The 15,709-nt window shown below is 39.1% G+C and overlaps 3 protein-coding genes across 4 annotated transcripts; 1 reads left to right on the top strand and 2 right to left on the bottom strand.

The window, feature by feature from the left end:
• Nucleotides 1–248: 248 nt before the first annotated feature.
• Nucleotides 249–3,223, bottom strand: LOC100120819 (vacuolar protein sorting-associated protein 35). The gene has a single exon (XM_001604369.6). The coding sequence runs from the start codon at nt 2,761–2,763 to the stop codon at nt 364–366; it is 2,400 nt and encodes a 799-aa protein (XP_001604419.1). The 5' UTR covers nt 2,764–3,223; the 3' UTR covers nt 249–363.
• LOC100120795 (60 kDa SS-A/Ro ribonucleoprotein) lies at nt 3,114–12,089 on the top strand. 2 transcript variants are annotated; one of them, XM_008218272.4, is made up of 9 exons: nt 3,167–3,259; nt 3,351–3,610; nt 3,693–3,892; nt 3,968–4,319; nt 4,390–4,619; nt 4,710–4,912; nt 4,985–5,105; nt 5,175–5,581; nt 5,660–7,552. In XM_008218272.4, the coding sequence occupies exons 3-9, from the start codon at nt 3,701–3,703 to the stop codon at nt 5,790–5,792; spliced, it is 1,638 nt and encodes a 545-aa protein (XP_008216494.1). In that variant the 5' UTR covers nt 3,167–3,259; nt 3,351–3,610; nt 3,693–3,700; the 3' UTR covers nt 5,793–7,552. The 2 variants fall into 2 exon arrangements, with proteins under 2 accessions (XP_001604397.2, XP_008216494.1); XM_001604347.6 differs by lacking the exon at nt 3,351–3,610 and having other exon boundaries at nt 3,114–3,259; nt 5,660–12,089.
• A 1,516-nt stretch (nt 12,090–13,605) lies between these two features.
• On the bottom strand, nt 13,606–14,754 carry LOC100120772 (histone H1-II). Its single transcript, XM_003423984.5, has one exon. It carries the CDS (start codon nt 14,629–14,631, stop codon nt 14,140–14,142), a length of 492 nt encoding a protein of 163 aa, XP_003424032.1. The 5' UTR covers nt 14,632–14,754; the 3' UTR covers nt 13,606–14,139.
• Between the last annotated feature and the right edge of the window lie 955 nt (nt 14,755–15,709).

The raw sequence follows: 15,709 nt of genomic DNA, 5'->3' as shown, positions 1-15,709 counted from the left end.
ACTCTGTGTATTTAATTGCAATAAAGAAATCATCATTTAGTTTATAATACAATTTTCCAAACGAATCAATTTGCTTCATGATGCTAATTTTTTAAATAAATTTAATTTCAAAACATTCATTTTATTTGACAATGAATTTATGCATACCAATTTTACCCTTTGTTATGCGTTTTTAAATTTTCAGAATAGAATTATACTAACAAAGGTAAAAGTAGATAGGTGATGAGATGCAGCAAGTAAATGCAGAGTTTTTTCAATATATTTTTTTTTTAATCAAATGTCGATTTCTTACATTACATATATATATATATTCTTTGTTAAACAAATATTATAACAATATTAGGTAAACCTTCTTTAAATTAATTACAAAACAAGTCCGTCATACAATTGCCCCTCTGCCTCTGGCGATTCCATCCTATTTTTCAAATGATCTAATGTGTTTGCAAAATGCTTCTGTATTTGCTCAGTCTCTTCACTTATTTCCAAATTTGGTAATTCATCTTTAATTTTAGAGATCACTTGATTTAAGATCTGAACGGTGACTGCAGTGTTACCCTTTTCATAAAAGTATATATAATGATTTAAAAGTTCTATATACAATTGGACTTGAACAGAAATATCCATACACTGATTTGCTATTCTGATTCCTTTTTTCAAACAATCTAATACTTTGTTCTTGTCCTGCATTTCTTTTCCATCTGTACTCAGAGACTTTCCAGACCAAAATATGTGAGAGCAAGTAGCCACACCTCGACACTGATCTGGCTTTCTCAGGAGTTTACTGGCATATAAGGCACACTGATTTCGAACAGGCTCTGCATTCTCCTCGCCGAAGCAATTCATTTGTTCAAAAGTTGCAATGATGAGCGTTATAGCAGCAAACTGTGCCTTTGAGTCACTAATCTCATCTTCATAAATAGAAAAAGCTTGACTTATAAACTCATAAGCTACCATTTCAAAATTATCAAATCTGATTTCGCCAATAGCCAAGGCTCCTTGTAAAAATAGCCTAAGAGGTAACTCAGCCAGTTCAACTTTGATTAGTAAAGTAATGGTCGAGTGACAAAATTGGAAAATCTTTTGACATTTCTTCTGCCACATTTCATCTTCTGCTTGTAAATTTTTGTATGTGAATGCCAACTGATATGCTTGAAAAACTATAGGTGGAAGTGTATACCTGACTCTCTTGCTACCACCAGTTACAAAATGTTTTCTTGCAGTACTAAGAATCATATATTGTTCATCTGAAACATCTGACTTGAAGTAGTGTATTAGCCTGCCTAAAAATCCCTGCTCCTCAGCAAACTCTTCTGGATCATCTTCAGTGGTATGATCAGCTTGATCCTGTATAAGTGGCGCAATCATTAATAAAATTGCATCCACTTGATCTGGAGATGGAATAAGTGTTTCATTGTCGAGTATATTTGCTACAATATAGCTAGCCAACAATTTTCTTCCCTCGTAATCAAAGTAGCCTAGAAGTGGTCTGTAATTCTTCAATTTCAATACTGTCAACATATTCTTGTAGTTGTCAATTGGTATCTTGAGAAGTCTTGAAAGTTCCCTTGAAACTGCACTGTTGTATTCCAGCGTTTCCGTGTGAATTTTCTGAAATATTTGATGAGTGTTCAGCAAAACTTTGTCCACGTAATCCACTCTATCAGGATAACACTTATAAGCTAGGTTAATTAATGCTACTTGCAAAGATATTATATCTTCCAAAGGCATATCCTGCCTTGTCTGTACAATGGTTGACACCTGATCACTAAACACATCAAACAACTGTATATCTTGGGGAATTCCAGACACTTGATTTGGGCTTCCCGGACCTCCTACCCCATCAGATCTCTGACTAAATGCAGCAAGACGGTCTATCAAAGAAATAATGATATTTTTTATGTTAACACCATTTTGAAGCTCTGCACAAGACTTGAGAAAAGCATTCAAGGTTTGCAGGTGGAATTCGTCTGGAAAGACTTGAATGATGCACTCCATAAGGTATTCCTGTGCGATGGCATCTCTGCAGCTGACAACCTGCTCCAGTATTCCAGGCAAAACGAGTTTTGTGTATTTGTCAAGTGTGACGGATTCCAGCTGACTAAGCCGGACCAAGTTAGTTCCAACCAGAATTCTGAGCTCTTCCCTCTCACGCTCTCTCCTCTCTCGTTCCCTGCTGTGACCTTGATGCTGCATACGCACCCACAGCTTGTTCATCTCTGCAAAATTCATAAGAATAAAGTCAATGCTGTCCCTAACAGTTCCCTCATCCGTATTGCTGTCTTCCAAGTTATCCGGCAAGATATTCCTGGTGCACTGCAGCAGGTAGTTTCTCAAGAATAGGCCCCTCAGAGGGTGCTGAACTCCTCGGCACATCTCCACCAAATCCCTCAGCAGATCTCGCTTCAGGCATGGATTTGTCTTGATATACACTATGCCTACGGTGATGAGGAGGTACAACCTGGGCACGATGTTGCCAGCGTACTGCACCAACTCGTACAGGTCGGCCACCTTTCTGCCCTTCTGAAATTCGTCCAGCAGATACAGCTCCAAGTGTCGGAGCTCGTCAGTGATAGCCATGTAGAGTTCGTAGTAACTCTTGGGGCTGAGGAGTGAAGTGCGTAGCTCGCCGAGCATCGTCGAGGCATGTTTCAGGGCGTCCATCAACTTTGCCTTGTCCAAACAGTGCTTCATCTGCAGAGCCTGCACTTTGACGACCCCGATCGCGTCCTCCATCAGCTTCTCCTGCTCCTCGACTCCGGCCATGGTTGATTGTATTTTCTTGTTTCGCGTAATGATGCTGATTGTTTACTTTTTTAAAATATTGTCGATGAAAAATCAAGTGGTAATGAGCATTATTTCGGCTGCATCTACGACACCCCGTTAGACGGACTAATGTCTAATACTGCTCAGTGCTCATATAACCTGCTGATGGGCGTCGAGCCGTCGAGTCAACTCGTCAAGTGGCTCGTTTGTTGTGCGACCTAACCTGTATTTATAGATTCACACTCCCGACTCAACAAAAAACTACCTTCCTTATCTACACAGCTAAGCAAAGCCATGCAGACTGCAGAGACAATACACAATAAAAATCTAGACTCTAGAGTGCAAAACTTGGCGACGCCAGGTGGCGCTCCAGAGTCCAGCACCTTCGCAGATCGCGTCGCGGCGCAGCTCTCTCTACTGATGCGGTGATGCGCAGCCACTGCGCAGCTCATGCTGGAATCAATTATTGTGAATGATCAACGCAATCCTCGAAAAAGTAAGCAAAAATAGTTAAAATTATCGTCTCTACTGTCCTATCGAATCATCGCCCGTTATCCGTCGCCACACTCATTTTTCGTCGTGTTTAGTGCTGACCGGATACTATACTCGAAACAAAATCTACCGTTGCCTATCCGTCGGGATGAGAAAGTAGCCATATTCCATTCGGTGCAGGATTGACTCGTTGAAAAATTACATACACCTGCATATACACCTGAATGTGCACGGATTTTTCGCACTTAAACACAGCCGACGTTATCGAGCCTAGTTTAGCCATCCTCGTGCGATTATTGCTCGATGGAGATATGCATGTAATGTTTTTCTTCAAGGTTCATTTGATGCTGTGAAGGTTTAACATCCATCTTTGCTCTATATGTACTGTGATCTTGAGCTTTGACTTATATGTGGAATGCTGTTGAATTTTTTTTTAGCTGAACAAATGCCAGACTTCAATGACACTGCGTTGGAGACGCAATTGCGTCGCTTTCTCTATATTGGCAAGGAGAAGCCCGAGTACCAGCCTGGTAATTGGTTTGTTCATCACTACTACCAGGCCAAGAACGTTCCATCCTTCCACGAATTAGCTGCTAATCCGCTCAAACATGACACTATTATCTCTTCTATTATGGAGGTATAACAGTAATACACCAAGTGTTGGGAATGTCAAGCTTTATAACTTTGCTAAAACGTGCAATTTTTCTCACAGGCACAAAACAAGCAACTGGTACAGAATCCTGAAACACTTATTTTTGCTCTGGCAGTCTGTGCTCAACAGGAAAAGCACGAAGCTTTGCGTACAAAAGCATATGATGCAGTGAAAGAAATTTGCAAGTCTCCGGACCACTTTATTTTATTCAATAAGTTTTGTTCTCTAATCAACAAGACAAAATCTACTCCAAAAAATGGCTGGGGACATGGCTGGAGAAGGGCAGTCAAGAGCTGGTATTTGTCAAAATCACCCATGGAACTCGCAAAGATTGTCACGCAAACCAAGGGTCGATACGGATGGAAGCATAAAGATATCATTAAATTGGCACATGTCCCTGCAACTCATGAAGGTAAGTTCCAAGGAAATATGTCAATAAAGACTATAGAGACAAGTTATCAGGAAAATCATCTTACTTACAGATAAGAAAATAGTGTTCAGATATATATTACAAGGTATGAAGAAAATGAAAGAAGAAAATGTGAGAAAACCCCAATCTAACTTAAGTGAAGTAGGAGGACAATTATTGGTATATTTTGAATCAATAGAAAATGTCAAGCACTGTGAGGACGAAGTCAGATGTGCGGCATATGTTGATTCCCTACAACTTTCACTAGATCATATACCTGGCCATATGTTAAAGTCTGAAGAGGTAATGCACTATATTAGCAGAATCATAAGATATTCTAATTTTCTTAAAGACATTTTTATTGAATTTTGCTATTGGTTTTTTTTGCTAAAGATATGGAACGTTCTAGTAATGTCAATGAGTTTAACAGACATTTTAAGAAATCTTCAACGTATTCACAACATGGATTTCTTGAACCCAAATGGAACAATGGTTGCAAAAGTCTTGGATTCTATAAATGAGCAGAATGTTACTGCTGAAAAAATTCACCCAGCTGTATTTTTGGTTGCAGTTAAAAATTACGAAAATTCTGGAAAGTAGGTGTTTGATTCTTTTATAAGCTTATATCCGCGCCGTGAAAGAAGAAATAACATTTTTTATTTTTGCAGGCCATTATCATTTGAGAAGCGAAAAGTCAAGGAGCAGGCAAAAAGACCATTACCTCCTCCACCTAAACCCAACAAAAAGATAGTAGACGCATTGAATAAAATGTTGAATTTTTCATTTTCAGTAAGTTATTAATGCTCGCATTTCTACTCGCATAATTCTATCGAATCACTGAGCAACCGTTGTTTCCAGATTGTACAACCCACCAATGTTCACTACATGATCACCATAAACATGAATAAAACCATGTTGGACAGCGGGTGTTGGCAGTGCAGTAACGTGAACGCCGCTGAGGCCGGTTGCTTGATTGCACTATCTCTTCTCCGCGCGGAGAAGAACGTCACTGTGGCAATTTTTACGAACAACGGCATCCAGTGCGTGGACATCGATATGAACTTGACCCTGGCGCAAATGATGCGAAAGCTCGAGCCTACAAGCGTCGACGCGATTGACTTGAGCAAACCCATGCAATGGGCTGCTCAAAAGAAGAAGAGCATCGACGTCTTTATTAACATCGTCGATCAAATCTGCCAGAAGTCTGATAGTTCGGAAGAGGGCATTAAATCTTACAGAGCAAAAATGAACCTGCCAAATGCAAAGTAACGTCTCAATCTTTGGTTATTCATGCATAAATATTTACAAATTTTAAATTTCAATACCGTCTTTCTCGGTTTTAGGTTGGTGAATTGTGCCATGTGTGCCTCATCGACGTACGACAAGGAAGCTTATGACAAGAATATTCTCTCAATTTGTGGGTTTGACGAAAAGGTACCTAAAATCATAGAAGCTTTCGCGCGATCCTACTTTTAAGAAACCAATCGACTGTAAATTCAATCGTCAAGAGCTTTCTCCAATTCGGATATTGTTAAAGTTTACAGGAATTATTTTCATGTCAGAAAGTAACCCGTTTTAATTTTTTATTTACTACGTCGTTATTTATACTATTTTCTATCTCGCGTAGTTCGCTAAAAACTAGTGCTTAGAAATAGTAAGCAGTATAGGGGAAAAATCATTCAAAGTGTTCAGTAAGGTATTTAGTTTTCAATTTTTTAAATATTATTAAACAATCTTTGTTTCATCAATTTCAACTGTACGTAAACTACGCAAACTAAACTAAAAGAGAAGTAGAGGGTGAGAGGAAGGGAACTAAAAAATTTAGTATTACATTTTTTCCTTGGGAACGCGAAATTAAAGTGAGAATGAAATAAAGTTTTACAATCGAATTAAATTAACTTTTAAAAATTATAAAGAAAATTATAAAAATGAAAGAGAAAATCGTGAGAAAAAAACAAAATATTGCATTTTCAGCTATTTCGATGATAAAACTCGCATTGTACTCTAATAGTAATGTTCGTAAAACTCGGATGTCGACAACGCATAAGGTATAATCTCGACTTCGAGTTTAATTAAATTATGTATCGACATAATCGAATCGTCTAACATTGCTATTGTAAAGTCTTACTCAACAATGATAATCGCATGTTCATTAGCACATAACTTTTAAGCTGTGTACGGGTTAAATCAAGTTTTTTGATTACTAAATTGTCTGGTCCGATGTTATTTTTTAATCTTTATACTTATTAGTTTATCACTTAAGAATCAGACTCTCGTAGTATATGTATGTAAAAACGTTATACATAATCTTTTTTAAATTAAGGAAACAGCGCCGAAGCTTGTTTTTTATTACATGGCTTTAAAAATGCAAAGATTTATATTCTTCGGAGGAATACACGCGTGCGTGTCTTACAGGTCTATTCTTTTGTTTGTGATGAAATAAATGCGAAAAACAATGAAACCCGCTTACACGGCCGATCATTAGTCTTAAGACTGGATATTAGATAACTAGAGCATATCGGAAGTAATCTGTGGTGCATTTCTCAGTATAGTAGAAAGAAACATAAACGAAGATAAAAAAACAAACTCGGCAATCGACATTAAAGGAAATATCCTATTTGATTTTTGTATAGCTCGCTTATTTTCCCGAATGCTGCCAATAGCTACAAAACAGAGAAAAAGATTATATCGAAAAATCAAGCGCTTTTCGTGATTGATGCAAACGCAAACTTAACTACTCGACGAGGAAAAATGAAAACTCAGATTTAATAAACTTTACTAAGAAACGTATTGTGTGGACTGGCGCGCCTCTGCTTATATAGGAAAAAATAAATAAAGTACGCGACAAAAATGATTACGGAAATAGGAATTTCTGATAAAACTCGGGTGGTTAATGAGAAAAAGTACTATGAGTACAGAACGTTGATAAAAAATTCTCCCACTGTGATATGCATTTAGCCCCAAAGAGTATAGACGTACATTAGTATAATTTACTTCATATTTGCCATATCCAAAGTGAAGGAAAACGAGAAATAAACTAATTACGCTACTGATATAATACTGTGATACATGAATACAATGTTTATATTGTTCAAGGTTAGACAAAATGAAATAAGGAATAACAAAAAATAATATATGTAGCGAGAGGCGCGCTCTCAGTCCGATTGTTTTGTTGATTAGTACGTTAAACACGTTTGGATTTAGCGCATAAATTCTGTTGAGAAGTAATAAAAAAAGAAAAAAATATACAATGAATCACTATCCAGAGTATAATAGTTAACGATGAATGATAACCTTAGACAGCTTGTGTGTCACGAACCTCGAATTTCCACTGGTGTACATTTGGAATGTAGAGTTCTAAAATTTGAAGAAAAACAAGACCTCGACAATTCGAGTCACTTCACCGACTTGACGCTCCCGCGACGTTGGCGGCGAAAACAAAGCTATACGGCGACTAGTTGCTTTTTATATAAAACGAAGTTATACTTTCCCAGGGAACGAAAGATAGCCTTAAGTCTATGTTATTATCTTTTAGAGGGAAATTTTGCTGTTGCGCCTCCTGTGATTTTTACTACTCGTCCTGTGAACTTGTACATTAAGGGACGTTGTTCTGTTGAGTATAAGCTTTTTGTTCGTCGCCCGGCTTTTCTTCCGGCCAACGTCACGCGTCAAACGTATAGAACGAAAAATTTAGAACGCTGCTTCAAGGTGCTTACCACGCACTCTTATGCAAAACGTAAGATTCTCATATGGCTGTGTCCTGCAAATAAAGTCTGTCCTACGGATGAATTCTCCCTTTCAAAGCGCGATTCATCTAAATTCATGCAACTTTGCAGTTTGTTCTCTTCGCGGTAAACCAAGCACCTGACAAACACCGCACCAGTCGATTCGAGGTTCGACGATCCGCTTCTCTTATCGAGGCGATCCCTTGTTCTAAAAGCGAAATAAACAAAAATCAACGAACCCGCTCTTTATCTTGTATGTCTCTAACTTTTCCGATTGTAAACCGAGAGGATGAATTCCTATGCGAGTTAGCGAAGTGAATAAAACACGGTAGATTGTAAGGCATACACTGAATTTCTCTTTGCGCGATTTCGACTAACCGAGGAACGAAACTTTGCGAAAGATTAAAATAGCGACTTGTATAATTATTATAAATGCGCGAAGTACGACGATAATATTATGTGTAAACGAAAAGACCGATAATTGCTTTACGCTAAGAAATTTTAGGATCTTACCGTTCGACTGCTTTATAGAGGGTCGGAGATTGGCCGATCGACCATCTCTGCGCCTTGCGAATTATTCTGTTATTGGAATGAGGGTAATAGTATTTTTTAGACAAATTTTTCCTAAATACAAATTTCGTGAGTACGAGAAACCGAATATTGAAACAATGCGCTTAGAGAGATTATTTACACACGCAGGAAATGCTAGGCGAAATCTCATTGACCATATTATTGATACATTAGTAATTAACAATAATTGAAAGAAAGAAGGTAATTCATTAACATGCGAGGCTTTTTGTAAGAAAACGGAAGTTGGAAAAATACAAAAAATACTATATATACAAATATAATATACATTAACGATTAACTATTATACTGTAAACGCATTAATATCTTATTATAGACCGGGTACTTTTGTGCTACGTCGAGCCGCTCTATACATAATAATTATAGTTAACCAATTAACTTTTTTCTCGCTGCGAAGCGGCAACTGCGTATGCTATATTCATACGTCTGATAGCGTAGTTACATATACACGATTGAGAAACACACCCACATGTCCACACACACACACACACACACATACACGATTTGTGTTACATACGCACTATATAGTTATATCCTAAGATGTAAGAGAAAAAAAATAAACATGCGCATTCGTGGTCGTCGACTGGAGACCCCGACAGTGAATCGATAGATAACAGTAAACGAAGGGCATTCATGAGTAATTAATACTTTGTTTTTTTTCTATAGAGCGAGAGTTTGAGACAATAATGTAAATTTAAAATTGTCGTTCAGGTATCCGTTGGGGAAAGCCAATGAGCCCGAGCGTTTTTTCTAAACGTCGTTACACAACGTTTCCTAAAAATTTTCGACTCCACGCCTGCGAAAAAAGTTGTCTAATAAGCAATACTAGCTTCGTTTGTACCAGATTATTTATTCTTGGATGACGGCTCGGGCGCATCGACTCTCGCATCCAATATCCACACGTTCACGATCTAAATTACAAAGTTCAACGGTATGATTAGTCAAAGTTGTCGTATAGCAAATTCGTTATTTTTATCAATAAGTGTGAGGCAAGACGTTCGCGACGCGAGTCTCTCGTTGACGACTTGGTTCAACATATGTGTGTTCTCTGTATCGCTAAGTCTTAACTAACTAATACAGTAGGGGCGATCGAGAATAGAAATATGCGTTATCTTATAGTCATTGATAAATGAGCTCGAGCATAAGGATACTTACATAAATGAATATGTAGAATGTAGAAACCTTGTAGCAGAGTAAAGTTATCGATGACTCGGCTTTTGTCATATGTGTATTCTCTGTAACGCTACTACCATGTGCTTATATCACATTACTGTATATGGTAAAAGTAAGAAAGAGGGTAAGGTCAAAGTCTGCACTTTTTTCTCTTTCGTATTACACACATTATATACATAATATACATGAATATATTTAAATATATATATATATATACACACACACGTTTATTACTTTATAACTGGTAACTCTTCAGGTCGAAAACCAGTCTGTGTGATGACGATGATAAAACGAAACAATATGTTGAATGTGTTCATACGTAGGCGAAAAAAAGAAGTAAAGTGGAAATATAGCGATACGAAAGAAACTAAAATTTTAAAATAATATTAAATATAATACTAATAGCGATGGCAAAATTCCTTAGTGCAACTAATAATAATATAAATGAAGCAAACGACGTTGATTTACTCTTACTTGAATTTGTTATAAATATATATATATTGGAATAGGTAGTCTGCACTGTATACACTTGGAATCTTGCGGTTGATTTAGCTCGTCGTTGATTCAATGGTACTTGTTGACATTCGGTATTGGTTACATGAACGGATTTGATTTGATACTTTCGCATTTTTGGATACTTACTAAACATGTAGAATTTGAATTCCGGGCATAAGCATATGTGATAAAGCCGATGAAAGTGATATACGAAGTGATTGCGTTTGTCTTCGAAGCCAAAAATTATATAGTTAAAAAAATACGAGTTCAATTGTTTCGAATGCCATTGAATCAATTAAAATTGCTCCTCGTTTATAGCTTTCGATGAAAAAGAACTGAAAATTTTAGCAATCATTACCGTGTGTTTAAACGAAAATTTTTCTACCGGGTACATGTACAACGTAGAAGTGGGGAAAGTATGGATAGAAGTTTGCGTTAAACTCACACATTATACACAGCAGCAGCAGCAGCAGCAACAGTGATTTTGAGCCTTTCTTGTGAGCCGCAATCTCTCTCTTATACTATTTGGGGAAAATAAATTTTTTAAATAAAAGTAATATAGCAGCAAAGCTCGCAGCACAACTTCATCCAGTAAACGTGTATTAATTCTAACTAGTGTTCTGTACACGAATCTATACAATAATAATTAACGATAAAATGTAACGATATAATATTACGTACTGTAAGACTAAAACCGCGAGTACACTCTAGGACGACGATAGTGCTATGTTTCTTATAAGATTACAGAAAAACAAATATAATTACGTCGATATTGAAAATGATTAAAAAAAAAAAGAAAAAAAATTATGATTATGAAAGCAAACAAGTAATAGCGAAAAATCTGCGCAAAGGTACCTCGAATCTCTCTAGACGCGCGCGCGCGCGCACGATGATACCATGTCTGTACAACGACGCGGCCTCGCACAGCGTTTTATATACTCGAAGAAAAAAAAGTTCAATTATACTGTATTGTTCGACGGCTGATTATTGTTTATAAGCCAAATACCAAGAGTAAGAAAAGAAAAATGAAAGAGAAAAACATAAACTTATAGCAAAAGACCTATTGTACAAAAGCAAAGTTATATAAATATGTATAGAATATATGTATACATGCCTCAATCTCGTTGTCAATATAATGAATAATAATAATGAAAGTGCGAGAGCGCGGCGCGCGAAATTCGAAAGTTGAACGCGCGCGCCTCTGTGAGATGATTGTCGGCAACCTCCTCCTTCGCAGCTATACGGTATGTTGATATTATATGAGTGCAGAAAAGGATTTTGTGAATTTTGTCGAATTTGACGAAGAGACGAGGGAGAGATGCAGATAAGAAAACAAAGCAAATACGCCTACCTTTCGGCCTTACTACTTTACATTTACATAAAACACATAATACTGTAACATTGCGGCACATGCAAGATTAACACACGTATACCTATATATTGTAACGTTCACCTATTATATGCATTCACGAATGAGGAAGAGAGAGAGAGAGAGAGAGAGAGATATGGAGACGACAAACAAACGCGTGCGTTTTTCATTTTCTCTTAGTTTATAATGATTATTGTATACAAAAATTAAAGAACTGCTCGCCTTCGATGAGTATTGACTGTGAAAAACAAACCACTACGATTGAGAAAATGACGACAAAAAAGCCTTCGAGAACTCACCGATTATTTCCGTAACTCGGTACAGTTGTAATAAAAATAAATCATCATACCCCCGATTGTGTAATTGTTACATGCCGCCGAGAGAAATAAAAAGAGCAGCCCCCCCCCCCTTTCTAGCGAAAAATGATAATAATAAAAGTAAAGAATGCGCTATGATGATTGTTTACATAAACTAAACCAAAAGGTTATTTTTGTACTTGGGCGAGTTCTGAATAATCTTACTGTACTAACTCTGTATTTATTGTACGTATATCAATACCTTGGGGCAGCAGAAGCACACAATGAAGAAAAAACTCACGTGAACGCAAACTTTACCTGTTAATATCACATTATTATACTTTGTTAGCGTGTGACGGTGCGTGCGCGAGTTTATATGTATATGTATAATACGCATGCTTTATACTGCTTATTTTAAAGACTAAAAAAATGGAACTATATATGCGTTTGCGTCGTTTGATTGATTTTAATAATTGTTCAACGATCTTCGTAACACGTTTTCTTGCGTTTGTGCGTGCATGGCGGGTATATACAACTATGCGTCTATGTGTAAGGGGAAGCAGTGAACGGGGATGATGAAAGAGCCACCCACTTATATAGACACACACACACACACGCAAACAAACACACACCTGCGACAAAGCGCGTTGTAAACTACTCTGTAAACTAATGGGATAATTCTTGTTTTTGTGAACTGTGCGAATCTAATACCTATACATATGCTGTCGAGTTCTGATTGATTAATCTTTGTTATTGTTGTATTTTCCGGTACTAAATGGAAAACGAGACGAGAGTTTAATGAAAAAGTGCGTTACTATACAAATTCTTTACTACGTTTTTGTTATCGATACAAACAAAACTAGATCTTCAAATAAATTCATCAAAAAAAAAAAAAAAAAAACCAACCGAAATCACTCGATTGTTATTACTTTTCATTTGAAAACCCCCCTTCAGCCATATTAATCGTATAGGCAAATACTGCAATGGCGTCCTCTCTGAATCAGACGTATATTATACGCGCAGAAAAATAGTCGTATCGGGGAAAACGAGTTTTACACGTCGAAATCAAGCCCGAAAGCATCCACGTCAAAATTGAAGAAGATCTGCGGGCGATTCCGATGAAACAAAAAAGGAGCAGCTCCATTTCGAGCAAACGTATGCAATCGACGATATTCGCGCATCCGTAGCTATAATATAGCGGAGAGAGGGAGAGAGAGAGAGACGCGCTCGCAGCGCGTTTACTGCGCAGTAGAACCTTGTGAGCCGCTGCACAATGGAAGTATCTGGAATTCGGATAATTAGGTACTTTCTGTGTGGAGCACTACTCGTGGGAAAATCCACACCACACTACTGTCGCGATTCCAAGTCGTATTTTTTGGGAATAAATTTCGCGCGATACGCGCGTATTCGAAGAACGAAGAAGATATATATATATATACAAACAATCTGCAAAGATTTATGACCCTCGGATTCGCGTCTTGATGCACGATTTAGAAAGTGTATTACGTATCGTTCTCGAGAGACGTTATATACATCGCCGGATGGCTTATGATTAATTGACGTCTTTATCTCGTGCAAACAGAAAACAAACTGTAATCGTCTTGTGCAGAGGGATTAATATTTTTTAATAAAAACAAGGTTTATTTAGGTGTATCATTTTTTGTCGCCGGATGTACGCGAATTTCGCGCATCCGGTACTGTTTATTTTGTTTTTTTCTTTTATTAAAAAATAAATATACACACACACATATATATATATATATGCTTTTTGGTATGTAACAAAAGCTTATACATTATCATAATATCGTAACGTTATCGTTTAATTTGTACTCAGAGAAATGATAAATACTGATGAAAGGAAGTTGCACAGGCTACATTATATACCAGGAGCAAGGTTTTGCATATAGATTTTCCGCGCACAGAGCGTATCGGCGCATGATAGACTATACATCGATGTTAACACACGTATACACATAAATGATCATGAGAGCTATAGTGTGCGTGATAACAATGACGTAAATATATTATATATAGAAAAGAAAGCTTATAATCGCGCATACAAATAGATAATAGAATATAATCGTTCCCCGCTGCGAGAGCGTATTGGTGGCCCTTAAAAGGGCCGTTTACGTATGTTAAATATCGCGTATAATGAGAAAAGGTTGTTCAAAGTCGTCTTATTTCTTGGCGGCGGGTTTCCTGCCGGCGGCTCTCTTGCTCAGCTTGGGCTTGGGCGGCTTGGCGGGCAAGCTCTTCTTCGGCTTGATCGGGCTCTTCTTCGCGGCTTTCTTCACAGCAGCTGTCGCGGGCTTCTTCTTGGTCGGGCTCTTCTTCCTCTTGCCGGCAGAGCTTGCGACGCTGGCCTTCTTCTCACCGGCCGCGGAGCCGACGGAGAGCTTGAAGCTTCCGGCGGCGCCCTTGCCCTTGGTCTGGACGAGCTTCTTGGCGACGACGCCGGACTTGAGGTACTTCTTGATGAAGGGCGAGAGCTTCTCGGCGTCGAGCTTGTACGTGGCGGCGATGTACTTCTTGATGGCCTGAAGCGAGCTGCCGCCGCGTTCCTTAAGCGACTTGATGGCAGCGTCGACCATGTCGGAGGTGCGCGGGTGGCTCGGCTTGCTCCTGGGCTTTTTCGCTGCTCCGGACGGTAGCCCCGTGGTGCTCGCCATCTTGTTCTTGTTGCTGTTTACGTTTCGACGAGAAAATATATCAGTAGGTCACGTGACTGAGAATCTAGATGCGTTCGCGACGAGAGTCGCAGTCGGAGTATTAGCGGAGTTGCCGCGCGGCGCTCGATAGTCATAGCGGAGCGCGGCCGTCGGAGAGTGACCCGCGAGCAGTTGCGCCTCCACCGAGCCGCGTTCAGCTCTGTCCCCGGTACGCATTGCTCGCTTCGATCGGGATTTTTTCGTCCTGGCCGCGCGATTCTTCCGGATTTTCTCGCTCGTCCAGCTGGTTCAAACTATGGGCTTCCCGACGCCGCGACGAATCGCCGGGATATCGAGGCGCATCGGAGCTTGCGGGAGCTTTTCACAGAGTCCGCTTTTCGCGGTTCCTCGCAGCCCCCGGTAAAAACGCCCTCGTTCTCTCCAAGCAGCCTCCTCACCTAGGATTTCTCAACGGGATCTGCTGGAGCAAAGACGGAGCTAGCTGGGGGAGAGCAATTTTTCGAAATTCCCCGATTTCCCGGCGTGCCGCGAGCTTGCGAATCGAAGCGTCGAGTCTCCTTAGCGAGACCGGGGTTCGCGAGCCCCCGCGACTGGTTCGCGCTTTTTCTAGGATTCGCAAAAACTAGAACGAGCGGGGATTCGGTCTCTCGATTTTTTCGGCCGATCGCTTGGAAATTCAAAGCTCGTTTTTGGACTCGCCGAACGCGGAATATATAGCGTCGCGCGGGCTTTTCGACGCTGATGCGCTGCGATGCAGATACGGGAGTCGCGGTTGAAGTGTCGTGCGTATGTCTTATCGCATCCTTTTGCTAAGAGCTTTTTTCGAGCTTTTCACGGGGATTGTTGGGAAAACTGGGGTGTTTGCTACCGATCGAGGATGCAAACCTGCTGCTTCGTAGCCGCTGCGGGCTGGGGAAGTTTTTTTCAAGATCCGAGTCTTGTCCTACGCTTTTATCGTCGATAAATGTTAAAACTTCCGTATCGTCGAATTAAGTGTCGATATCCGTAATATGCTTCAATTACCTTTCAAGCATTCCAAAGCGTCGAGTGCGAGCTTGGTTTTCGATGAACGAGATTG

Source organism: Nasonia vitripennis, chromosome 2 (genome assembly GCF_009193385.2).
Source record: "Nasonia vitripennis strain AsymCx chromosome 2, Nvit_psr_1.1, whole genome shotgun sequence".
NCBI classification, from domain to species: domain Eukaryota; kingdom Metazoa; phylum Arthropoda; class Insecta; order Hymenoptera; family Pteromalidae; genus Nasonia; species Nasonia vitripennis.
Note: the sequence above shows the minus strand (reverse complement) of the source record. Positions and strands in the feature narration are given on the sequence as shown.

Coding starts and splice junctions, on each gene's coding strand:
- LOC100120819 (XM_001604369.6), bottom strand. CDS start 2,763: ATGGCCGGAGTCGAGGAGCAGGAGAAGCTGATGGAGGACGCGATCGGG.
- LOC100120795 (XM_001604347.6), top strand. CDS start 3,214: ATGCTGGAATCAATTATTGTGAATGATCAACGCAATCCTCGAAAAA. Junction 3,260..3,692: donor TCAACGCAATCCTCGAAAAA/GTAAGCAAAAAT, acceptor ATTTTTTTTTAG/CTGAACAAATGCCAGACTTC. Junction 4,913..4,984: donor AATTACGAAAATTCTGGAAA/GTAGGTGTTTGA, acceptor TTATTTTTGCAG/GCCATTATCATTTGAGAAGC.
- LOC100120772 (XM_003423984.5), bottom strand. CDS start 14,631: ATGGCGAGCACCACGGGGCTACCGTCCGGAGCAGCGAAAAAGCCCAGG.